The sequence below is a fragment of the Cyprinodon tularosa genome, unplaced genomic scaffold (genome assembly GCF_016077235.1).
Source record: "Cyprinodon tularosa strain WSP-4 unplaced genomic scaffold, ASM1607723v1 ctg430, whole genome shotgun sequence".
In the NCBI taxonomy this organism is placed as follows: Eukaryota; Metazoa; Chordata; class Actinopteri; order Cyprinodontiformes; family Cyprinodontidae; genus Cyprinodon; species Cyprinodon tularosa.
Window position 1 is genome coordinate 1481602 of NW_024039153.1, and position 27433 is coordinate 1509034.

A 27433-nucleotide genomic window follows, 5' to 3' on the forward strand; every position below is an offset into this window, starting at 1 on the left:
GAAATTTCTTATATCAAGTGTATTTATCCTTAATTTGAGCAGGTAAATAAGATAGTTTGCCAATGGAATGAGTATTTTTACAGTTAAAACAAGATAATTAGATAATATGCACTTGAAATAAGACAACGCAATAGTTTTTTCTTATTTCAAATGGCAAAGTGTCTCACTTACCTCATCAATTCAACGAAAAATGCACTTATTAAAAAAAAAAAATACTTTAGATTTAAATCATGCAGTGCATGATTATTACCTAAGATAAAGTGTTTATGATAAATAACAATTTACTTTGCTAAGGGTCTTTCGTTTAGAAACTGCTTCTTCAGGTCTTTTATACTGTTCATATCAGCTATGCTCTCTTCTCTTCTCTGGCTGTTTACCTGCCAAATAATAGATTTTTAAAAGGATTCTCTTGGTTCTGAAATGCGTTAACGGCTTTGCCCCTTCTCTGACTCATTTCAGTATTATGTTTCTCTAAGCAGCTGAACAGCATCTGTGGCTTGATCCAAAATCTAGGGAGAATCTTAAAGATCAGGGCTTTTCTTTTGACACTCCAAATGTGGAAAAAGCTGCCTAAATAACCAGATTTCCTCTCTTATAGTTTTCATACTTTTCAGTGTTTAAATGGGTTGCTTTCACTAAACTCACATATTTTTCCATTGAGGGCAAAATTAGCCAATATGGCTAAATAAAAAAAAAGGACATTCAAAAATTTCCAAGGATTTTCAAAAAGCAAAAACTCATGTTCAGTTTTACACCTTAATGCATCCAGAAAATCCCTTTCAACTTCAGCGTTTAAATTCCATCATTATCACAAAACTTTTCAAAAGTGAAACAAAAAGAAAAGTACATATTATAATTATTTATTTATAATAGATTATAACTTTAAAATACATTTTGCTTACAAGTGCAGATTACCATGTTACATTCACTGGAGTTTTACTGGACACAGAATGAAACAGACACGTGTAACAAATGAAACTAGTGACAAATGTGACATTCGAAAAAAAACGCTGATTTCACCCATTAACCTCAACCCAGTAATTTATCGATTAACCACTCATCTTAATGTACACAAATAGGCAAGTTTAGTAATAATAAAGATTACCGTCTATTGCAGGTTTCAGTCTTTGTTAACAGGAATTTCAGCTGCCTTTCCTGAAGTGCGTTCCAGTCGCTATATTCAACTTTAGATGCAGCCTGATTCTGTTCAGCCGGAAAAAACGGCATATTCCAGAATATATTAAAGAATAACTAACTAAAACATTTTATTCTCCAACTATGCTGACCCAAACTTACCAGAAATGACCACCAAGGTGAAAAAAACACAAAAAAAATGGCTAAAATTGATTAAATTAAAATTTTAGATCACTCTAGTTTGTGAAAAAAAAAAAGTAATGACAATTGTAGACAAAGGATGCACATCTGCATCTTTTCAGAACAATTTAGACAAATGGATTGACTGAAAAAGGTTGCTTCACACAATTTTCGATATACCTGGGCCATTTAATATAAAAAAAATCATTAGTGGTCTGTCCTGTCTACACAAAATGATAGGAAAAACGGACAGCCAATATATTACTATAGTAAATACCCTGTTGATTTGTCCCAAAAAAAAAAAATAGCAAATAATTTTTTTATATTAAAATATATTAATTAAAATATATTACTTTGATTAACAAGTTTGAGATTATAAACAACTTCTTATTCTTATTTATTAAGGTGGCTTTGGCTTTTTACCTTGTAAATAACGGCTATAAAAATGGAAAATTTCCCCCATCCTAAAGGTTATAAAATATTTTACATTTTTTTCTCTCCTAGAAATAAAGGTCAGAGTTAACTTCGCACTGACGATTTTGCAAGTTAATATGGGGTAATGTAAGCGCTTACATTGTGTCTTCACTAAAATGTAAATTATTATACATGAAAAAGGTGATAATTAGGCTTACATTCCCTCATACCGCCTTAAAATGGAAAATTTCCGTAGTCATTTTCTGAAATTTATTTATAAATGTCTGACTTGATGTACCCCCAGATTTAAAAAAAAAATCTACAATCACTTGATTTTGCTTTCCATTGTCAAATTCTAATATCTATCAAAATAGTTGGATTTACTTTAACAAGGTGTGCTGCACAAATAGATTAATAATTACCTACATCTAATATTTACACTGAAATAAACGTCTTTGTTTTCTCCCTTTATCTTGAGTGTTTTTCTTTTCATTTTCAGCCACAGCTCACCGATTTATACAAATGTATCAGGATAGAAAATCCCAATTTATGGGACACTTAAAAAAAAAAAAACAGTTTTAGGGAGAGAAAACGTGGCTTTAAACAGTAGTAGTTGACATAAGACTTTTCTGTGATATTGGAAAATAAAAAAAGGACTTTTAGTTAAATTGTTTGATTTTAAGTGCCATTCTGAGTTACAACTTTTAGGTGCCTTGGCTTGATGCCATTATGTGCAATCCAAATGGACAGATTTTTAATAAAAGTTTTAAAAATATCAGTGTGCTCTATTAAAATGTACCTTTTTTCTTTACAAAGAAATATAACTTTCCTTCCAAACATGCATGGATTCTCACTGAAAAAATGTAAATCTAAATAAGTAATTTCTTTCTTAAAATAAATGCATTCACTGCAAAAAATCTAAATCTATATAAGTCATTTTTTCTTAAAATAAGTGTATTTGTTCTTGAATTGAGGAGGTAAAAGAAACATCTTGCCAATGGAACAAGACAATTTACACTTAAAATAATAAAAAAAAAACAATTGCATTGTCTTATTTCAAGTGCATATTATGTAATTATCTTATTTTAAGAGTAAAAATACTCATTCCATTGGCAAACTATCTAATTCACCTACTCAAATTAAGGGTAAATACACTTAATTTAAGAACTTTTTACTTATTTCTAGATCATTTTTGCAGTGTTTTATCCTGAATTGGGGAGGTAAATGAGACACTTTGCCAATGGAACAAGACAATTTACATTTGAAATAAGAAAAATCAATTGCATTGTCTTATTTCAAGTGCATATTATCTAATTGACTTATTTTAAGTGTAAAAATACTCAATCCATTGGCAAACTATCTTATTTGCCTGCTCAAATTAAGGGTAAATACACTTGATTTAAGACATTTTTACTTAATTTCAGATCATTTTTGCAGTGCAAGGAGGAGGTTCTGTAAAAACCATGATTTTCTCTGGTGCCCTTTTCTTCCCATTAACCCCAATTAACCCATCAATAAAAAAAAAACAGTTCAGTCTCAACACAGAACAGTCATGAAGTCCTAAAAATAGCAACATTTGTTTTCTCTCCTTTTAAAAACTATACATGTGTTTTATAAAAATATAAACTAATCTAGCCGAGTGCAAACATTGTTGAATGTGAGGTTTCCCACATATCTGACAGACTAAACTCACTGAAAATCGATTGGCATCTCCACAAACAGATGTGGAAGAAAAAACCAGAGCATCCAGTGTCAAGTTTTGCTCTTTCAACAGTGATCAAACTGTGGCTGTTGCAGATTTTATCATAATTACCACCATATTTTGTACTAAACTCTAAATAATCAGATGCCATTTTTTGTGCCTCAACAACATAAAAGATTTAGGCATGGGCCGGTAGCCGGTATCACGGTAAACCAAAAGTTATTAATCTGTATTACTGGTTAAAATGTTCCCAGGGTGATGAGATATCAGATAAATTGCTGGAGTGATCAGAGTATCCCTGGACCACATATTAAGGCAGTATTTTATTTTTTCCTCTTAAAAAATGCTTTTCTCATAGAAATAAAGCAGACATTCTTGGCTGTAAAATTTTAAATATTATTTTCATGCCCTCTGGCTCCTTAGGTTAGGGAAACAATTCCGTTTTTGGCCAAATAAAATGTTTCAACAATACTCTTGTTATAACCAACAAAAGCATCTTTCCACCAATCAATGACACGGCACTCAGTAAAGTTTCATTTAAAATGTTAAAGCGTTTGGGGTAAATATAACGGAGGCTAAAGGTAGGCGATCTGTTGTTTGGTTGCACCTCAGTGCAACAGCTCGGGTTCTGGTCAGTCTAATGTGTGTTGTCCCCCTTAAAGGGACGTTAAAGTGGATAAGATGCAGATGTTAGGGCATACTTTTATGGAGACCAAATTATATTTAAAAAAGAATTGAAATGAGCCAATATTAGAGGTCTAAAGTAGGGCTGAAACAATGAATCAGATTAATCGTGATTAATGATTATTGAAATAAAATCGTTAACTGTGTTAAAAATGTTTTTTTTTCTATCCTAACTGCAAAATGTTTTACATATTTTTATAAAATTTGATACAATTACTGCTCTGAGTAGTTTTCTGTCAGCTAAAGACATGTTTTACAGTCTTTATACGCCATTTAACGATTGATTACTAAATTAGTTGCCGATTCTTTCAATACTCGATTAATCCGTTAAAATAGTTTCAGGCCTAGTAGAGGAGGTGCAGCCAGAGGTCGTTCCATGGGAGCAATGAAGGCTAATAACAGCCATTTAATGGTTGATCCCATCTGAAAAGGGTCCTGTTGTTCATACCGGCCCATGCCTAATGAAACCATTACATTACTTTGTTATTGTTAAGTTCATATTACTGTACCACTAAACATGACACACACAGCTTAGAAGGGCCAATGCAGTCATCATGGCAGAAGGCTCCACAACCTTTGCACATGATCATTGCCTTCAGTCGGCAGTAGCATTTAGACTGGACGTCCTCCATGTTGGAGCCCTGGATAAATGACTGCTCCTGTGAGGGCTCAGCCTGATTGCCGTGGTCTAACGTGTGACCGGCGGGTATCGTGGTGACAGTCACTGAGAATGACATGACACTCCCACAGATTCCCCCGCCGTCCACCTCCGATGAGGACGTGGACGAGCCCGCAGTGTTGTGGTTCAGAGTGTGAGGTACAGACATGCTGATAGTGCCGCCGTAGCCGGAGGCTACAGCTGAATCCTGATTGTCAAGCGTTCTCTGGAAGGCAGTCGGCGGCTGGTGACTTGGGTCCATGGGAGTAAGATATGGCTCAGAGTTTCCTTGATTGCTATTGCAGAGTTCGAGGTGACTTCGGTGTGACGGAGAAAAAGGGCTGGTGTCTTTGGCTTTGCTGTTGTCGCCACCAGCTCCATTGTTTTCGGATCCAGGCTCGGTTTTGACGCTGGAGCAATGCTGAAGCCGTGTTGCGTCGTTGGACCTGGTAACTGAACATCCCTGCTGCTCAGTTTTTACCCTAATAATGGACGTGAAATCTTTGACGGGTTCCTCGTTTTTACCCGTCTCCTTTCTTTCTGCGTTCTCCCTTTTTAAACCAGACACAGAGTTCTTGGGACAGACTGAAAGCTGCAGTTTCTTGCTCTCTGATCCTCTGCCATATGTGGACACATTGAGCAGGTAATGCCCGGTCATGGCAGGCCTGGGAATCTTCCTTTGGCCCAGAAAGCCAACCAAAACCCTGGACTGACCCCGACACTCCTCTGCGTGCATCATATGCTGGAATTTATGCTGGGTGGGCTTTGGCGCTGCACCTCCAGAGGGCTGGGTCTGTTGTTGAGCTTTCCTCTGCATTAGAGTCTGCAGGATCTGCTCTTGGGTCTCCTTATCAGGAAGCTCCCTGTGGTGTTTGGTGTATTCCAATAGGCCTCGCCCAGATGGATTGGTTTGTGGAGGAATCTGCCTATCTCCTCTAGGATCAGCAAAATGAGAAGTTTTCCCCTTATTTTCAGAAGCCGGGTTTGACCCCCTCACCTTGGATAGGGGTTTAGGGAGGATCTGATCCAGTGGGACTTCTTTTCCTTGCAGCAACTGAGTCACAAGGGGATTGTTTGCAGGAATGCAAGAACTAGTTCTGGTTAGGGATGCAGTACTTTGTGGGGCTTCTTTATCCTTCACAGCCAGAAAAGATGAATGTTCTGTTGAAGCATCTGAACTCCTTTGGATGCTTGGTGGCCCTGTAAAGACTGTACCGGCAAAATGGCTACCGCGCCTCTCATCAGCTGTTTTTGAGAGAGGCGTCTGTGACTGAGTTGAGCTGAGCGGAGGAGAAAGCACACCAGATGGGATGCTGCTACTGCTGGTGGCCGGTAACCTGGTGTGTGCCTGTGGGGAGGTTGGGCTGAGGCTGGGTGATGGCTGCCTCTGATCACTACTGCTACCTCCCCCTGGCCCGGGGCCTGGCACCGGCCCCTTTGACGCAGATGAAAGTGCGGCGGCGGCTGCTCTCTGTTTATGGGCAAGCATTTTGGCTTTATAGTCAGCCAAAGTGCGAGGTCCTGTACGGCCCGGGCTGGGAAGAATTCGTGACACTGGGATCTGAAAGAGGGTGAAAGGAGAGATATGTTTCATTTGTCTTCCAGGCTGAAAAAAAAAAAACGTACCTCTTCAAGTAAATTAAATGAGAAGAAAACCTCTGGGGAATATCACCACAACCCAAGCTACAGTGCTACTACAGACAATACATTTCATGTTTCACGTGTTTTTTGTAATAATGAAATACTTGGTAAATGATTAAACTGCATCCTTCTACAGCTCAGGTTCAGTTAGATTAAAAGGATAGAGTCTGTCATCATCTATAGAGAAGTAAGTGACAAATGAGGGTGGATCAGAAACATTAATTAAATGGAGACGATTCATTCTCACCTTGAGAGGTGGGACCCTCTGACTTGTTGGAGATGGCGTGGCAGGGCTGGATATGGATGATCCTGATGGAGATGGAGAGGAGACTGAGGACACGGAGGAAACGGAAGACAGACGAGGTCTTTTCTCGGGTGTCACTTCTCCTTCTGTCTCGTAAAGTGTTTTTCTCTTCAGGGCGTCTGAGCCGGGCTCTGAGGACGCCTCTTGGTCATCCACGGCTGGTTTATCCACAGTAACAGGCTGATCATCCTTTACATGTGAAGTAGCTTTGAGTGGGGGGCTTTTCTCCACAGGTTTCTCAGGGAGCTCGGCTTTCTTCTCTTCCTTTTCCTCTTGGTGCTGCTCTTCACTAAGCGTACTTGCTGCACTTGGTTCAGTTGGACTCTCAGCTTCTGGTGTTTTTATGGCCGTCGTCATTGCAGCCTGTTGAACCGTGGTCGACTTTCGATCCTCTGCATAAAGGGACCGCCGTGTCTTCATGGGCTCTGTGGTAGGAGTGGACTCTTTAAGTTTGGGGAGCTCCTTTGAAGGTTCCAGTGATTTCTCAGTTGGTTTCTTGTCTTTATCTGTAGCATCAGTCTTGATGCAGTCCCTCATGCTCTTTTTGTCCTCCACAGCCTGAGCAGACGGCTTCGTCTGACAAACAGGAGACCGGCGTCTGACGGGCTCCTTTTTCACTTCAGGCTTTATCAGCTCTTTGGATTCTTCGTAGCTAAGGCCTGAACTGTGCAGGAGGAGAGAAGAGAAAAATGTAAATATATCTGCTCCAACTTTCAATTACAAATGCTCAGATGTGTGACGTTACTACTGACGTAAAAAAAAAAAAAAAAAACGTTTTACCCTCTAGAATCTATTTAGGCTGTCAAGTTTATAGTGACAAAAACTGCAATTCTTCAGATAAACATAAAAACAAATACAGGAACATCTTGGAAAATTCAAGAGGGGTACATTTCAACAGCTCATTTCTGTATAATTTAATAATTATGGCTTATAGCTAATAAAAAAAATGGTTAAATCTGAACATTTGAATACTACAGAAGACCAACAAAAAAATGTTTTGAAAAGAAAAAAAAGACACAAAAAAGTAAGAAAAGCGCTCGTAGAGCACAGAACACAAAGCAGCAAATTTTGTCCCATATTGTGACTTTACCCTATAGCTAAAATTCACTCATAATCTGGATCATTACCAACTTGTAATTAATTGTTCCTCAGCATGAGGCGAACCTTTGGTAACAATTTCCTTAAAATTCTTTTCGTAAATTCAAATAACAGAGTGTGTCTGCAGCCTCTGCTGTTTGCTCTGCTCTCTCATTTATTCACTCTGGTTTCTTGTTTGATAAGCAGCTCGACTTCAAGCGAGGACTTCATGACTCACGTTTCCTGTGTTTTTGTTTTCAGTATAACACTTCTGGACTTCTCTGAGTCCGATGCTGAAACTATAAATACTCAGTATTGCCACTGCTTGTTCCGTCAAATAATGTTGAAGAATCATTTTTAAAAAATCAGATTATGATTATGAAAATGTAATAAATGTACAAAGTCATAAAAGTCACCAGCTGCTGTGATGAATTAAGCCAATCAGTGATGTTAACAAATCTGCAGTTAGAGAGCAGAGCAGCTGCTGCTCTCGAGTCAGAGTTCAACTATTGCTTAAGTCTGTGAAGCAAAAGCTTCATACTTCATACAGTCATCTATGTAAAGCCTCTTTCCCACTGAAAGCATGTGTTTCAATCAATGGGTCGACCCAATCACTATTTTGCTTCCTTTCCCAAAAACTGTGTATAACCCCTCGCTGGCAAGACGCACGGCATCCGTCTCCCCACTGCTATATGTCTGCTGACACCATCCCGCTGTGTTAGGGTTGATCATGTAACCGATGTGACAGAAAATGAGGAAAGTAAACAATCGAGAGCAACATTTAAGAAAGCCAGGGCATAGTAAGTGTGCATTATATCGTCGGTCTTTTATCTGCCCGAATCCCTTCTACAGGCGCTGCGCCATGTTTAAGGAATGTAAACAGTCGTTTCGGTTTGTTAGATCAGACATGGCTGGCGCAGTGTGCCGACGTCCACACGTAGCGTTTAATAGTATCACATAATTCAGAACGTCAACCCGGTTCCGGTGTTCCCACAGCATGCTGATCAGAGCTGAAATGATTGTAACGCAGGTCGCTTGCCGAGTCGTTTGACCCTGGTAGACAGGGTCAGTCAGTGAGTTGTTCCCACTGCCACTAAAAGCCAATTATTACCGGGTTTAAACAGGTTTTCCGGCAAGAGAGAAAGGGGTATAAGTAAATAAAGAGGTCTAACTCTTCTGTAATGTACAAATGCTATGACAAACAAAAGAAATTATCATCAACAGGCACTCTGACCTACACAAAAATAAGTATAAATGATCAGCCCAACAGCTGGTGCTGGTTATGTCAGTTTAGGCTCTTATTGTGAAAGATATTACTCCTGCTTTTAATCTGAAAGGAAAAACTACAACCTGCAAATAACCAAACTGGTCAGTTTTTTTTCCAACCAGCTCACAGGCAGTGTGTACCAATAATAAAAGCCTATTTTTACCCTAAATATGAGCATGTGATCCATGCCTGCTACTGAGGTAAAGAGAGACGATTTAAAGCGCTTTCAACTTTAAAGCCACTAAGAGGTCTATTGTACACTGATAGAAATAGCTTGAATGATTATTTGGTGCTTTACATACAAATTGGTGCTTCAAGAAGTCCAGTATTAGATAATGAATTGGCATCTGCCGTTACTTTTCTTAAATGATTTTCATCATGCTACATTCAGACCTCACGCGCTAGAGGCAGGAGAAGCAGCTAGTTTACATGCAAAGTCAATGGTTGATGCGCATCAAGGCGCAGCAAAAGGTCCGGCAGCGCGTTTTGAGTGACATGAGCAGCGCATCATGAGTTTCTGAGCATCCTACATGTGCGGCGAGCTGCAAAAGCAGCAGCTGCTAGAGTTGGAAAAATTTTAAGTTTTGCTGCTCAGCATGCTACATGAACCAGTCAGAGAAGCTGATCTAGGGACTGGCTGCTGATGCAGTTTGCTATGAGCACTCCCCTGAAACAGTTTAATAACGCCTAAATTAACTTAAAATGTCAAAACCTGCTGGCAAAATATGCTCGATTTAGAATTCTCCTGCTTAAAGTTTGGGCCAGAGGCTGGCGTTGAACGGAATTTCCAGAGACAGCGCTCTGCCGGTGTACAGGGGTCTGAGCGGCCCCGACAGCGGAATGATATTTGAAGGCAGGATCGTAATCTTGATTCACAGACAACACAGGTGAAGTTTTCAGATGGACTTTCTCACTTAAAAATATATTAAAACTACTTTTTACCAGCTTATAACAGCTGCTCTCTGCCACTGAACACACGAGGAGCAGAAGCATCAGACGCATCTGGACACTTTACTGGATGTCTGACCTTAATGTGGACAAGCATAAAAATGAAGCAGCAGAGGCATTTTTGCTGCTTCCAGTCCTTGCTACGTACGTAACGTAGCGTTATTCATTAAAATATGCCAAGCGACTCTTTTGATTTGATCCGCCATTGTTATCGGTGAAGAAAGGATAATGTAGCTCCGCCCAACAAACATCAGACCCAGTTCTAGACCGTGCCGCAAGGATGCTTCAGCTGCGCGTCAGAACTTAACTTGTGCAATCTGAATGTAGCGTTTGTGTGAAGGAAAGAATCTTGGTTGGAACTCATTAAAAAACAGACATTCCCCAAACAATCAAATCCACATTGGATTTGATAATTGTCTAAATATGAGCAATATAAATGTTAGAGAACGTACTTTTCCCCATAATAATTTTCAAAGAAAGCCTCCTTCCAGTGCTCAACTTTCTTTTCCTTCTCAATTTCCTGGCGCATGCGGAGCTGCAGCTCAGGTGTGAATTCCCCTGCAAAAGGAGAAGGTTAGTTGTTTTCTTTTATTTCATAAAAAAAAAAAATATATATATATATATATATATATATATATATATATATATATATAAAAAAGCACAAGTTCACCTTGGAGACAGAATTTGTCTTTATATAAGAATGAATGCTGATATCACCTGGGAGCCAAGCAACTAACCTTCAGCCAGCCTCTCCTTCCAAGACTGTGCTGCCGATGCAAAGAATTCATTGTTTAAAGCAGAGCTGGTGACCTTCAGAAGGCCGTCCAAGCAAACCTGCAGTGAAAAGGCACAATGTGATGACTAATCACCATCACTGCGTTGGAACGCTGACTGCAGATTGAAGTAGATTCAGAGCTTTGACCAAAACTTCTACCTTATATAAGACTGCTGCACTCTTTCATTTGAATCAATAACAAGGAAAACAGATGTGTTTCATCTCTACACTTTGTGCTATCAGTTATTTTCATGCTACAGAGGTATAAAGTGGATATATAATGTAAAATCCACCTGTCGGTCGACTTCAGGCAGGAGTTTGACCAACTTCTGCTGGCAGTCGGGAGGCAGCACTGAGAAGGTGTGCTTGTTGATGAGTGCTCTCAGGTTGGTGTTTACCAAAATGGAGTCTGGCGTCTCCACGTCTATTTTACACTTTGTACGCTTTATTTGCCCTTTAACACAAAACAGGAAATGGATGTGAGACAAGAGGATTCCAACAAAGCAGAATTTCAGGGGTATTTTCTAAATCAACCAAAGTTGTATTGTTTTCCTATTAATGCAGAAACTTTATAAGTCTAAAATGAATAATTACTGTAAACATTTACTAAAGCAAGAGTTTGATTTAGTTTGGTGCTTTTGTTTATTTAAAGGTATAAGATTATTTCAGATTATTAAAAAGTACAATTTAACTTTTTACAGCCATCAGACAGATTCTGTCCTCTGATCTATTATATTTACAAGAGGTTAGAGACCCAAATATAAATCTGTTTTGATCATATGGCTTCTACAGTTTGTAGAAAATGTCTTCAACAGCACCAAAATTATTACAGTTGGGTTATAACTGATAGACTATTGAACCAGTTCAGTGGTTCCTAAACCTAAAAAAACAACAAAATCAACAACAATCTAACACTACCTCCTGTTTGACCCACCTGCACTGAGACGACCAGACCTTTGGGGGACTTTTCTGGGCACAACAGGGTGGCACAAATCTGCTTGGACAGAACATAGAAAAACTTGGTGAATTTGCAGGACAAATTAATGGTAAAAAATGGTAAATACGTCAGGGTTTAAAAACCTTTGATAAAATTGAATTCAAGGACTTTTTAAAGTCCATGTTTCCAAAATTATAAATTTGGAGGCCTAGCTGTGTCTCTTAGCCTCCACAGTGGGTTTGGCTGGAGGACTGCGATATACCAGAGACACAAGCCTCAATACAATCTGGACATCACTAGATATATCCCTGAGACACACATCAAGGACTAATGTATATATTTGATGTAATTTTAGGTTAAATTGTGCTTGTTCAGAATCATATTTCCACTGGTGTTAGTTTTATACTGCAAACCATTCTGCTTAAACATTTTCATTCACAAATGATCTTATTTATTCTTCAGGCTGCAGATATCAGGGCTAACCGAACTAGCTTGAATCCCTAAATGCATATTTAACACTATGCAATTCCTGAATCAAACCTACTAATGTCATGGTGACATAGATAAATAGTATATTATAGTATGCTCGGCATAAATTTAAATGTAGGCCTAGCTTTGAATTTAATAACAAGCTAAACCTCAATCAATATGTCATTTATTTTAAGCCAAACTCTGCAGTGAGACTAAGATGCATCAATATCATCTTTTATTGTAAGAACCGAGCCTGCAAGCAACAATACATTTAGAATTTGACACCCTCAGAGAAATCAAACAGCAGAGCACTGTTTTCTTTGCATCATAAAATATAGAACCATGGAGTTCTATATTGTTCAAATAGTAGATTTGACGCAGCAGCGCTTTTTTTTTTCAGAAGGGAAGCTAATCATATCAGAGTTAAAATTAATCAGCTAAAGAATACCAACAAGTATCGGGCTACCACCACATATTGAGACTTTAATCATTATTTTTGGAGAATCGTACAAGAAAGTTAAGTAATAAATTAAAGACAAAGACTCATAAAAACGCATTTTTGTAATGACAGGGTTCCTACAGCATAAGGCAAGTTAAATTCAAGACTTTTTAAGACATTTTAATGCCACTTGAAATAAAAATTTAAGACCAAATTCACAAGAAAAACCCGCTTACGACAACTTAACCCAAAGGTTTATTTTAACATAAACCACTGCACTAATGTGTCAAATATTGAAAAGCTTCGCATACAGGAAGAAAGCTAAAAACACACAAATGACGGATATATTTTAACAATTATTTAACTGAATTCACAAACTTTGTTTTAGCAGGGAACAAAACAAATCAGTTTTAAAGCCCCAACATAACCAGTGCTAAGTCTTTTTTGCAGCTATTTTTCTTTGTATGGTTTTCTTAGTATGTTTGATTTGGTGATAAGTGGAGGCGTTGCAGAGACAAGGGTGGAACTAAACTGAGAAATACCGGCTGTTTCTCTGTAACTCCATTTTAACGCTTTGTGTTTTGCGCTTCGCATGCGACTCCACTGCCTTAATTCCCATCGTTCCGAACTTGAATCGCTTCTTGCACAAAATTCACTGAGCCTCATGTATGTTCCCTGGTTTTAGCCATGGAGAAAACTCTTGGCTGGAGACAATTTTGGTTACATTTACACTTGCTCATATTATCCAGACAAAAAGTTAATGGTGCATCTCCCAAATGTCCCGGCCGCAACAACGCTTTATTGGTTCCCGTATCGGGACGGAACCAATAATGGCGAGTCGTTATTTTTTTTTATAAAAAAAATAAATAAAATTGTAAATTTTAAAATTTTTTTTAGATTAAAAAAATTAATCCTAATATAAATAATCCTATTTATGATGTTTTAAAAATTAAGACCTACGAAAGACTGATTTAAGACATTTTAATACCATCTAAGGCCTTAGTTGTATTTTGAAGAGTTCAATGCCTTTTAAGACTTTTTAAGGACCCGCGGGAACCCTGCATGATGATTAGTACGGCTGGACAATGCAGCTTTGCTTATGTTCTCCACTGATCGGTGTAAAGCAGGCTCTGCAACTGGCAGATTGTCAATTTCTCGTCGTCTGCTCAGCTACTCTGCAAAGCATCCTAAAATTTTCATTTTCCAAAATTTTTCACATTGCATCCATCTATTCACCTGAGAGAAGATGGCGCACACAAATGTGTCTAACTTTGCGGAATAAATAGACGATAATGCTACAGCAATTGTCATCTGCATAAAACTTCAAATCCCAACAAAAAATCATGTACTTCCAAGGCAGGTGTCTTTATGGCTGCTTTAAGGAACTTTCCAGGTCCTTGAATTTATAATTTTTTCCACATCGCAAACTTTTAAGAAACCATGGAAACCTTAATATAAATACATTAAAATGAGTTGTGTAAGCTGTGGCAATCATCTAAACAAGTAAAAATACTAAGTTAAACAATAAATTACTTAATACATGTTTGTACGGGACTGAAAAGACAATAGAAAAAAAATGACATCCAGGAGAAGCATTACACTAATTCCAGAAAATGTATAACTGTATGAAATGAAACATGGTGCAAAACACAGAAGAGTACCTACTTATCAAGTAGTAATGTAAATCTGTGTGCTATGTGACAGAATGATAGCTGCGACCTACCACTCTTTGTTGTAATGTTTTCTGCCATGTCTTTGATGGTCTTTAGTAGCAGCCTGGAACTGGAGATGGCGGGCATGCCACCCTGTCTGCGCTGACTCCTTTGCTGCTGCTGCCTCAAGGCCTATAAAAAAAACAAAGAGGGAGAAGTAAAAACTGAATAGTTTAAGAAAAAAAGTCAAATCCTTGTTATCCTATGTTTTTTTTAAACTTCTCCCCAGGGCCTCCTACAACATAAAACACCACCTAAATAAGTTATAACACTAGAAAATACAATGCATTTAATCTGGTCTTCATGTCAACAGAATTAAGTGAATTTATCTCAGCTTCAAAAGATCAACATTGTGATGTTCTACAGCTTCTAACTTGGTATAACTTTCACACAGCAACTAATGAAAAATGCAAGACCTGGGTGTTGACATTCATGCCAAAATTATGTATCTATTACAACACAAAGCATTTAATATCTCTAAAGTCAAAATACACTTTCCTTTTTATTCCATTTATTTTATCTAGTATAAATCTGTGCAGTAGGATATACATTTGTGTTCATCTCATCCCCTGATATTCTGAAGTGAAAATGCAACCAACTGCCCCCAAAAGTCACATGTTAAGTGGGTATAATTTAAGAGTAGCTTATTTACAAAAACAACAACAAAAAAATCCAAGGCTGAAGAAAATTTGTTGAATGAACAAGGACCAATTCAGAGCTGATATATAAAGATAGATAAAGCTAAATCCATGGCAACCAAACAAAGCAAAAAAAAAAAAAAACCTGAAACTTATAGGTTGATCTTCAAGCAGCATACAGCCAGACTCACAATGAAATGCTTTGGATCCAAGGATATCCTATAGTTTAAAGGAATAGTACACCCAAAACATGATTAGCCTTCATTTTCTACTCACCCCCATGCTGAACAACACTCTGGAGTACTTTTTTGATATCTCAAATGCATCTGGAGATCTGGGAGGCTTCTTGCTGTCTGCTGACATTCAAATAATGGAGGTCTGTGGCGCCCGAGGCAGAAAGGTCCATAAAAGTCCACAAAAAACGTGTCAATATTCCTCCATACTGCTCGTCCAATGTATTCCAAGTGTCCTGAGTGGGTAGCGTCCATAATTTACTCGAAACGAAGTCATTTAGAATGTTTTTAGAGCATAAACAGTAGTGTATAGGATTTCCTAAAAGCGCGTTCACGACGCTACAGAAACCGCGGCAGACCAAACCAGATGAAAGTGCGCATTCAGCTCGGCAAAGAACTCATGCTCTTCCTCAACACTGAAGTCCTCAGACATTTTTCTTTCGTTGTTTCTTTCTTTGCACAGGTAAACAGCACATTTCTTCTTCTACGCTTGCATTATCGGCAGAGCAGACGCTGAATGCGCACTTTCATCTGGTTTGGTCTGCCGCGGTTTCCGTAGACTCGTGAACGCGCTTTCAGGAAATCCTATACACTACTGTTTATGCTCTAAAAACATTCAAAATGACTTAGTTTCGAGTAAATTCTGGATGCTACCCACTCAGCACACTTGGAATACATTGGACGAGCAGTATGGAGGAATATTGACACGTTTTTTGTGGACTTTTATGGACCTTTCTGCCTCGGGCGCCATAGACCTCCATTATTTGAATGTCAGCAGACAGCAAGAAGCCTCCCAGATCTCCAGATGCATTTGAGATATCAAAAAAGTACTCCAGAGTGTTGTTCAGCATGAGGGTGAGTAGAAAATGAAGGCTAATCATGTTTTGGGTGTACTATTCCTTTAAAGTGTCCGTGACCAAGCACAGACCTTATGCTCTTTGACTTTTTCTTCTTTAGTTCTTCAGAACTGCTACTTAAATGCACCACTTCTGTCATCAAAACTGACAGAAAGATGCCAAGCAAATGTAATCATACTGTGATGCTTATAGACAGCAAAAAAAAAACCATTAACATAAATAATATATTACCAAGGTGCGATAATGTCCCATATAGGGCTTGGTCGTCATGACGTAAGCACTTTGCGTGGCCGCCATCTTGAATGCCTCTTTTACCGCTGCTCATACTACTGCCTATGACTACCGCATACTGTACTCCCTCTGAGCCGTGTTTTAATTTGATTAATTTCACCTTAACTTGATTTCAACCATGGTAAACCGTTGCTGTATTGTGGGCTGTAACAGCTCAACACATGATCGCCATGGGAAAAACATAGAAAATGGGTTAACTTTCCACCGCTTTCCTGCCTGGAGGAGCAACCACAGAGACCAAACGTCAGAGATAAAGAGTCGTCGGCTAGCTTGGATCGAGGATGTAAGACGACCGAACATAACTTTCCACAGTATCCCGATGTCATTGAGAGTGTGTTCCCTGCATTTTCATTCTGGTAAGTTAAAGATGCACAGTTTAATTTTATAGCCTACTTTGTTTCTTTCCTTCAAGGTTGGGATCTTTTACAGGAAAATAAAAAAAACGGCAAAAAGCGGGAAAAGGCTCAAATACGTGAGAAACCCGGAGAGTTTAGGGAGGGTTGGCAGTTAACGTTACTAACTACACCTTTGAAATACATAGCAGCTAGTTAAAAGTACATTACATGCGTGAGTGGTTGTTAGCATTAGCGGTTAGCAGTTGCTAAACTAGCAGGTTCCAGAGCCCGTCTGATCACAGCTTACCTTCGTACGGATTAGTGTGTCCCCACTGTTTGCTGGCTTTATGATCTGCAGCTCCTGAACCCATCCATTCATGAACTGCACATGAGACTCCAAGGACTTGTATCTTCGGAACTGTTTTGAAGTATAGGCGCTCACTCATCGGTGCTCCACTCATTGTTTGGAACTTCATTTGGATCCAAATTATTAATAATGCTGATTTTGTCAACATACCTGTCCGTGGCTTCTCTATTTAATGTGTCCCGGTAAATTCCAGATCCTTTTCGGGATTTTAACATCTTTTTTCTCTCTACTTCTATGTCTCTTCTTTCAACAACAACGTTGTATCAGAGCTATGTTTACGTTCGCGTAGCCCTCAATATGGCCACCACGTCCCACAATGCAACGCGGATCCCGAGCCCTATTGATTACATACGCAGTCACATAACTTCAACGAGAATAAAAAAGCGTTCAAATATTCACTTTGCTTTTCACAAACTTACAGATAACTTGAAGTTTCCTATTCAGCTCTTACTGGAAGCAGTTTGCCAGCAGCAGAAAAGTAGACTCTCTCTAAACCAGTTCCCTATTGCCATAGCAACAATATACACACACCAAATACAAAAAAAACAAACAAACCTGTGAGCAAATGATAAAGTCCCCTCATTTTTTACAAGATCTTTTTAACCAAACAAACACAATTATTATTTACTTAAAAGAAAAACTATGGGAACATTTTTTAACCTTTAAATGTTTCTTTAGTGGACTGTTGTGACCCTGTTTCCTACACTGAGATTCCCAGCAAGCTAAACTATTTTCCTGCACAAGTTCCTCCAAGGAACAGACAGGTTGTATTTGAAACAGATTTAATGCATCAAAGTATAAAACTGAGAAACGATACAAAATGCAAAAAGACCATCAGTATACATGTTTAAATCAAACGTTTCCTATAATGTATAAGGTGTATTGGATAATTGAATTTACATCTAGCAGTCTCATCACAAGGGGTGTAAATCACACCCATCATGGCGATTCGATTCAGTACCGATTTCCTGACACAACGATTAGATTATTTTCGATAATCAAGAATACACCACGATTCGATTCGATTAATTGGTTCTTTTTTTTCTTTTTTCTTTTTTACACCTTACAGGCTAGACAATGTTTCAAATTTGAAATAAATCAATGAAAGCTGTAATATCGTTATACATTTTTTTTGAGAAACAACAGCAAATAACAGATTGTAGCTGACCGCAGACAGTGCCACAGACAGGAGGCCGGCTTGTTTTGTTTTTATGACCGAAATTGTGAAAAACAACTCGTGAAGTTTGACCCGCTAGAAGAGCGAGGCGCGCGAGAACGCTGGGACCCTTTTTCCACCTGGATCTCCGCTCTTTTTGGCCCTCATGTCCCTCCGTCGTTGGACTAAACTCGCCCCCACTTCCTCTCTGCCTCGGCCGTATCTAGACCCACAGTGTGTAGCACAGACCACGCTTCAATATTGAGCATAAATCAAAAATGTCTGCATCAAGCTCACTGCAACACACTGCTGTAAGAGTATAACCAGGAAGCGAGGTAGGAGGGCAAAATAGGTTTAGCGCCACCGCAGCATGGGAGGGAGAATTACGCCCAGGAGCAAATGGATAAAAATAGACCGGAGGGGAAAAAAAACATGAATCGATACTCTTGCGGACATAACGATGCATCGGTTCGTCGGCTGTTGGATCGATGCATCGATACAAAACGATTATTATTTACACCCCTACTCATCACATTAACTCAGGTTTGGCTTAACTACACTGATACGTACAGCTTTTCTAAAATGACTCAAACCTCCTTTAGTCGTGACACACAACTTAGATTATTCTTCATACTGCCATCCAAAGGGATAGAGAGGAGGTGGGTGGCTCTCATTTGTTAGAAGATCCAAATATCTTAAATTGTTGTTAACAACACCTTACGGAAATTTCATGTCAAGAAATATTAGAAAAATGTTTACTATGAAAAACAGTCACACGTTCAATACATATGTTAGCGCTGTAAATATATATCAATGCCTACCCTGGGTGGATTTACGCTTAAAGCAGTGGGATGGTCGGTAAGATATTTTTAGGGGCCAAAAAACAAGAACAGGGTGCGGCAGAAACTCATGTCACATCGGTGACAAGTAAAACAGTGGTGAGAAAGTTTTTTTTAAGAAACAAGCCATTGCTTGGTAACAAATTAAAGTCAGAACTTAAGCATACCTGTTTAAGTGCCTTCTTGCTGTGCTTCTGAGAGGGAGAGATGAGCTTGCTGGAGGAGACAGGAGGCGATGAGCACTGTGGCTGTGGAGATGACGGCTGTGACTGCAGCTTGGAGGGGACTTTAAAACAGGAAAGGCGAAAAAAGGACGTCACAAACCTATATTTCCTGAGGTGAGTATGCAAACAATCAAACTGGGCTGTTTTGATGAAACTGAAACCAATCATTTGCACAAAGAGGGAGATTACATTACCTATATAAGATATCACTTAGTGAAAAATGGGTTGAACTTTTCAGCAGTTTCTATTAAGCTCTCTTTGTCCGACAGGTAAACAGCTTTTCTACTCATCCCTGCTGTTTCAACATTTGACCTCTTTAGATTAGCTCAATAACAAAACATCAGATCTCCTACTCAGCTGTAAACGTAGCTCATTTCAGGGCAGCTTTAGGCTCATGCATAATGAGGAAGTAATCACGGGTTACACTGAGAAAATTCTGTTTCCTGTTTCAACAGTCGCTTGAAATGTTCAAGTAGAAATACACTAAATAATCCCCACTTAGCAACAAAAAAGGCTATCTCTAAAATTCCTCTTAATCACATAAATATCCCAATAAAGCAGATCCTAAAAAAGCAAAAAAAAAACAACAAAAAAAGAGAGAAAAACATAGGAGTTAAAATGCATGTAAATGTTTTACCTGCTGCTGAACGTGGAACAATTTATAAGCAACTCAAGTTAAAAAGAAACCCACCTTTTTCTATCATGTTGGATGCTCAGTGTATTCCAGACAAATATAAAAAGATCTAACCTAACTGCCTTGAGGAGCCACTTGTATTGAGAAAAGCTGGCTTCCTGTGTTTAAGCAACAAAGCCTAACAGATGAGAAGAGGCGTTAACGCCTATTGACATGAGAGACCTCAGTGTCCAATCAGCTAAAACAGATAAATAACGAGCTGTGTGATGATTCAGACACGGCTTATTTTAAAACTTAGTGTATTTCTAAAAACAGCAACTGGGCAGCAATAATAAATAAAAGCTGTTATTCTTATGTGATCAAGAGTTAAAGTAAAAGGTGTAGTTTAAGTAAACTTCTAAATTCAGTGCAACTGAGATACTCATTGATCTGCTTGAACATTTTATGCTGAGGAAATTGCACACTGAAATTATATTGAAAACATTTGTAGACTTTTAGCTTAATGCTACCTCTTCGCATCCACCTGCCTCTCCTGGCTTCTGGAGGAACGGTGCTGCTGTTCTCTGAGCTTCGGGAATCCGACAGATTGTCACTGATCTCATCAGAGCCCTCCCCTGACAGCTTTTTCACCACCTCTGAGATGTCCTTCTGTGTCTAGAAAGAAGAAGATCCAGTCACCCAACAGAAGAAGAACAGGAGAATTACCATTGAAGACGGCAAACACTGTAAAGGGGTTTAGTAATTTAACAAACACAGAGACAGAGAAGAATTCACAGCAGCTGATTATTGTATCATTGTCTGAATCTTAACCTTTACATACCCCCCCCAAAATTTCTGATGAGTAACATTGCTCAATAGAGCATATATCTCATTTAGCTACAATCTACTCAAAGTAAATGTCAGAAGCGATTAGATCAATGGTTGCTCTGAAAGTGTAACATATAGACATTTATATTACATGAAGTATTCACGACTTTCTCTGGTTCAGTTATAATCTCTTCCACCCACGTCACGATTGCAACCAGTCCATGATTGGTTGCCACGACAAGAAGAGAGACAGAAGTGACCTGAATTAAACGCTGGCAGCTTCACTGCTCTTGGAAGCAAGGTTTGCAAAGAGATACAATGTAAATCCACTGCTTTTGCTGCAGACACTGCGTTTGGCGTGAATGCATCCTTATACCCCTTTCACACTGGCCCAAAAATTCGTTTAAACCCGGGAACAAACGGCTTTCAGTAGCCGTGGGAACAGCTCACTGAAGAGTGTCTATCCGGGTCAAACGACTCAGCAAACGACATGCGTTAAAATCGCCTGGACTCTGAACAGCGTGCAGTGGGAACACCAGACCCGGGTTGACTTACGGACGTTACAGATTGCACCGATTGCAAGCCCAAACAACTCGGCTTGCATGCAAGAAATATGCCACAGCACTAGCAAGATAGAGAGATTTGTGAGCTCCTTATAATCCACGGAGAAGAGGAGATTCGTCATCAGGTTTCAGGCACCGTTTGAGCTCTGGATCCTGTCCATTTTGCGCTCCACTATTTACTTCACAGATTTCCATCACCTGTCGACATTAGCAACGCTCACCCAGTGCGATGCCGTCATCAGACACGCAGTGGTGGCGGACATTGGCCATGCAGCCTTCCAGCAGGGGGTTAGACCAGGCCTTTCGGTCGAATGGGAAAAGAGCCAAAAGCTTTTGGTGTTTGGAGCCACATCAGTGACCATCCCTTCTCATCCTCTCACACTGCTTGTTTGGTCTGGTCTGCAGGGTTTATACAGGAATAAGTAACTCTAATGCTTTTTAATGCTCTTAGAAATAATTTTAATGCCATCAACAAGTACCCATGACTCTCATATGTACCCGCGGTAAAATCCTTCATCATCTCTACCGTTGACAGGCTGCAGCCTTGTCCCAAATTCCTGGTTTTCCAGCCACTGTTGTTGAAATTAGCCTTTTCCCATTCTCTAGCTTTTTTTCCGCTTCGAGCTTCTTTTCCGAACATACGGCTTTACGATCAACCGGAAGCAGTATTGTGCAAATATATTGCGATATATCTGACGAAATTGTTTTTATAAACTTTTTTTTTTTTTTTTAAGCATTATATGCCACAATAATCACATTTAATGAAATGTAATGCCAATTCAGGCCTTGATTTAAAAAAGAATAATTTAATGACTTCTAATGATTTTTAATAATCCGTGGAAACCCTGGTGTGGTCCTTTTAAAGTGGACCGAACACATTCTGCAAACCGTCTGGTGTGTAACTAACCTTTAATGTGTAGACTCCCATTCTGCCTGGAACTTTGTAGAAGATCCCCTCCTCACCACGGGAGTTTGTGTGCAGCATAGCATTCAGACATGCCAGGGGTGAGGTTCCACTGGTTCAGGGGAGAGAACATATAATCATAAGTGTTGTCTTCAATACCTCAAGCAGCTATCGGAAAAAAAAATAATAATAATAATTGAAGAAGTCTTATCAAACGTCTGAAGACAAAGTGTTTTCATGCATAAGGGGCTGAGATAGTTTGGATCAGAAACACATCAAAGAGCGTAGGAAATCTGCCCTGCATTTCACATAGGACCTTTGTATAAATCGCACTTAAGAGTTAATCATCAATATAAACTAACTGCATTATGAGTAAATTAATCATATAAAAATTTAAAGAAAATGTTATATCTGAACTTGCATTTTAGCAAAGCTAACTTTTACGACTACTGAAAAACTCTAAGCAGAGTGAAGATAGAAACAGGTGAGCTGAAGATGGATCATAGCCCCTTTTCCAAAGAAAAAAAAATTTTCTACTTCAGGTAAAAAGGATCTCAGATAATTTCTGTGCTTTATGTTTCCAATGCTCTGAAAGTTGGTAGGTAATTAATTGAAATAATCCTAATGACATTTGAAGGAAGGTGTCAAGAAAATTGCAAAATGCCTTCAGTCCATCGTGAAGCACTAATGAGAAATTCAGGCATCGCCTTATGAGTTTAATCTCACCTAAACCAAATTAAATATTGAAATAAAGCAAATACACATTAATATTGCATTAAATATTTGCTCACCCATCCAAATATGTGAAATCAGATGTTCCAATCAGATCCATGGCCACAGATATATAAAATCAAATATCTATTCATTTATTTTTACAGACATTTGCTAAATAACTGGTAGCTCTACCGAGCTACATGACTTTCAGATTGGTTTTGTGATTGGATGCCACTTATGCAACAAGTCAGATCGTAAGATTTCTTTGCTCTTAAATATCCCACCAAGAACTGTGAGTGGTGTCTTAAAGGAATAGTACACCCAAAACATGATTAGCCTTCATTTTCTACTCACCCCCATGCTGAACAACACCCTGGAGTACTTTTTTGATATCTCAAATGCATCTGGAGATCTGGGAGGCTTCTTGCTGTCTGCTGACATTCAAATAATGGAGGTCTATAGTGCCCGAGGCAGAAAGGTCCATAAAAGTCCACAAAAAACTTGTCAATATTCCTCCATACTGCTCGTCCAATGTATTCCAAGTGTCCTGAGTGGGTAGCATCCAGAATTTACTCGAAACGAAGTCATTTAGAATGTTTTTAGAGCATAAACAGTAGTGTATAGGATTTCCTGAAAGCGCGCACATGTGCGATCACGAGGCTACGGAAGCCGGCAGACCAAACCAGCGCACCTCCATTATTTGAATGTCAGCAGACAGCAAGAAGCCTCCCAGATCTCCAGATGCATTTGAGATATCAAAAAAGTACTCCAGAGTGTTGTTCAGCATGGGGGTGAGTAGAAAATGAAGGCTAATCATGTTTTGGGTGTACTATTCCTTTAAAGTGAAGGTGATTGGGAATGAAAGCAATGAACCCACAAAGACGCAGGGACCAAAAACTGACAGAGCAGCATTTGTTGACCTGCAAAGAAGTTGTCAACTTTCTGTGGTCAATAACTACAGACCTCCAAAGCCCTCAGATTAGCTCAAGCATTTTCTGGAGTGACAATATTGGACTATTGGAATAATATGGACACGTCCGAGTTCAGAGGATGCCAGATAATAGGTAATTGTTAAGCATGATGGAGGTAGGGTTAGGGTTAGCTCAGAGCTGAGCTTACTCTCTTAATAAAGTAAAAGGAACTATATGCTTTAGAACCCAAGAGATTTTGGACAATTCCACTTAGTGGATTGCCCCTTTCTCTTCCAACATAACTCTTTCAGTATAAAAGCTAAGGACCATTAAGACATGAATGAGAAAGTTTGGTATGGGTGAGGTTGACTGGCCTGCAAGGAGTTATGACCACAACTTGACAGAACACCGTGTGGTTGAATTAGAATGGAAAGTGAAAGCCAGGCTTTGCCATCCAACATCAGTCAATGATCTCACCAACAGGATTCAGGAAGAAGAGTCAAAAAATTTTACATGAAAATTAACTTTTTGGACAAACTTTCCAGAAGAACTAAAGCTGTTATACAGGTGCTGGTCATAAAATTAGAATATCATGAAAAAGTAGATTGATTTCAGTAATTCCATTTAAAAAGTGAAACTTGTATATTATATTCATACATTACATACAAACTCATATATTTCAGATGTTTATTTTGTTTAATTTTGATGATTACAAATGACAACAAATGAAAATCTCAAATTCATCATATCAGAAAATTAGAATATTGTGAAAAGGTTAGAAATTGATGGCCCCTGGTGCCACACTCTAATCAGCTAATTAACTCAAACCACCTGCAAAAGCCTTTAAATGGTCTTTCAGTCTAGTTCTATAGGCTACACAATCATGGGGAAGACTGCTGACTTGACAGTTGTCCAAAAGACGACCATCGACACCTTGCACAAGGAGGGCAAGACACAAAAGGTCATCGCTAAAGAGGCTGGCTGTTCACAGAGCTCAGTGTCCAAGCACATTAATAGAGAGGCGAAGGGAAGGAAAAGATGTGGTCGAAAAAAGTGTACAAGCAAGAGAGATAACCGCACCCTGGAGAGGATTGTGAAACAAAACCCCTTCAAAAATGTGGGGGAGATTCACAAAGAGTGGACTGCAGCTGGAGTGAGTGCTTCAAGAACCACCACACACAGACGTATGAAAGACATGGGTTTCTGCTGTCGCATTCCTTGTGTCAAGCCACTCTTGAACCACAGACAGCGTCAGAAGCGTCTTGCCTGGGCTAAAGAGAAACAGGACTGGACTGCTGGTGAGTGGTCCAAAGTCATGTTCTCTGATGAAAGTAAATTTTGCATTTCCTTTGGAAATCAAGGTCCCAGAGTCTGGAGGAAAAGAAGAGAGGCACTTCATCCACGTTGCTTGAAGTCCAGTGTAAAGTTTCCACAGTCAGTGATGGTTTGGGGTGCCATGTCATCTGCTGGTGTTGGTCCATTGTGTTTTCTGAGGTCCAGGGTCAACGCAGCCACATACCAGGAAGTTTTAGAGCACTTCATGCTTCCTGCAGCTGACCAACTTTTTGGAGATGCAGATTTCATTTTCCAACAGGACTTGGCACCTGCACACAGTGCCAAAGCTACCAGTACCTGGTTGAAGGACCATGGTATCCCTGTTCTTAATTGGCCAGCAAACTCTCCTGACCTTAACCCCATAGAAAATCTATGGGGTATTGTGAAGAAGAAGATGCAATACACCAGACCCAACAATTCAGAAGAGCTAAAAGCCACTATTAGAGCAACCTGGGCTATCATAACACCTGAGCAGTGCCACAGACTGATCGACTCCATGCCACGCCGCATTGCTGCAGTAATACAGGCCAAAGGAGGCCCAACTAAATACTGAGTGCTGTACATGCTCATACTTTTCATGTTCATACTTTTCAGTTGGCCAACATTTCTATAAATCCTTTGTTTTTATTGGTCTTCAGTAATATTCTAATTTTCTGATATGATGAATTTGAGATTTTCATTTGTTGTCATTTGTAATCATCAAAATTAAACAAAATAAACATCTGAAATATATGAGTTTGTATGTAATGTATGAATATAATATACAAGTTTCACTTTTTAAATGGAATTACTGAAATCAATCTACTTTTTCATGATATTCTAATTTTATGACCAGCACCTGTAGCTGCAAAAGGTGGTAAAAAGTCATCTTGAACCCACAGATTGAGAACGGGACATCACTTAAGTTTATATGCAAGTCAAGACAGGTGAGAAAACACTGGCAATAACCAGAATCTGTAGTTTTTCGTCTAACTGAAATATATCTGCCAATAACTTTATTTTATTAGTTAAGTTTACATGGACACAAATAATTGGATTGAAGGCCTGATCAGATCAAAAATGGCCGTTTCTCAATATGCGTTCTTGAGCATTCTTGTGTGCTCGTGTACTCGTGACACGTCATCAGCCTCAGCCCGAGTACCGTTCCAATTCTCGAGAACGCCAGATCGAGAACGCATCAAATCCCTGGATGTTGTTCTTGCCCCGCCCTCTTTATCGAGCATGCATCAGAGCAGACTTGTGCGTTCTTCAGACTGACCGCTTCCCCAGAATGCCCCGCGGCCGCAGCTTGATTCGAGACAGCGCTCACAGTGGTAAGTTAAACATTCCCTTTTCTGCTGCTGTTGTTCTTCAAAAGTACGTTTTGAAATCGTTTGAGGCGATAACATTATACATTTAAGCCTCCCTGTGTGGCCTGTTTACAGAGTTAGTGCGAAATTAAAAAAAAAAAGTCCGACGTTGAGCGGACCAGAGTGACCAGCAGACCTCCGAGGGTAACCGCAGCCAGGGCTAAATTTACCCCGTCTGTAGTGCACTTCTCTCGGTCTAGTTATGTGTGAACTACCGCTCGTTCTGATGGCAGTTTTTTGCGGTTCGGTAATTTCTTTTTATGTTTTTTAAGCTTTAGAAATTAAAAATATTGTTTTCAAAATGTTTTGTGTAGGGAATAAATAGTTTTGACTGTTAAAGAAATGCTAAAGAACGTTGCATGTGTTGACGTCACGAGTACGCTTCTGTTCCAATACACATACGTGCTTGCGTTCTCGTCAAGTCCGATCTTCCTGCGTTCTCGCCAAGAACGGACTTGACGAGAACACGAGTACGTACTCGCGTTCTCGTGAATTGAGAAACGGCCAAAGTTTCATGTAAATATGTCATACTGAAGATTCTAATCTGATTTGGTCCATTTAATTCTGAAAGATAGAGGGGTTTTTGGCTGATCACCCATCCAATTGGAGTCAGTGTACCATCCATTGGGTTCTGTAGAGGAAGTCATGTTCGGATCATACTATTTAGTGTCCAGGGACTTTTGATTTCCAATTAACCAAGGTTGCTTGCTACTGGTGAAAGCCAACAGGAGTTTGAAAATGATGTGCTGGAAATCAGACTTTCTCTCTGAGTATATAAAGCCTAGCCCAGGGTCTCTTAACCCCTGGTCCTTAGGAGCCTCCATCCTTCATGTTTCAGATGTTTTTCTACTCAAGCACACCGGATTTAAAAGACTGAATTACCTACCGTATTTTCACGACCATAAGGCGCACCGTACTAAAAGGCGCAGTCTC

The 27433-nt window shown here is 39.2% G+C and overlaps 1 protein-coding gene across 3 annotated transcripts in view; it reads right to left on the reverse strand.

The window, feature by feature from the left end:
* Window positions 1-4351: 4351 nt before the first annotated feature.
* asxl2 (ASXL transcriptional regulator 2) overlaps window positions 4352-27433 on the reverse strand; it is a 32442-nt gene continuing 9360 nt past the window's right edge. The window contains exons 4-13 of one of the 3 annotated variants that reach the window (XM_038299543.1): window positions 22195-22303; window positions 20427-20571; window positions 19227-19345; window positions 14355-14475; window positions 11719-11778; window positions 11078-11238; window positions 10747-10843; window positions 10462-10567; window positions 6661-7381; window positions 4352-6333 (exon numbers count right to left, since the gene is read on the reverse strand). In XM_038299543.1, the coding sequence (XP_038155471.1) occupies window positions 4615-6333; window positions 6661-7381; window positions 10462-10567; window positions 10747-10843; window positions 11078-11238; window positions 11719-11778; window positions 14355-14475; window positions 19227-19345; window positions 20427-20571; window positions 22195-22303 (3358 nt within the window). In that variant the 3' untranslated portion in view covers window positions 4352-4614. Of the gene's footprint in view, window positions 6334-6660; window positions 7382-10461; window positions 10568-10746; window positions 10844-11077; window positions 11239-11718; window positions 11779-14354; window positions 14476-19226; window positions 19346-19974; window positions 20079-20426; window positions 20572-22194; window positions 22304-27433 lie in introns of those variants that run through there. The other 2 variants (XM_038299544.1, XM_038299545.1) reach the window with 2 other exon arrangements.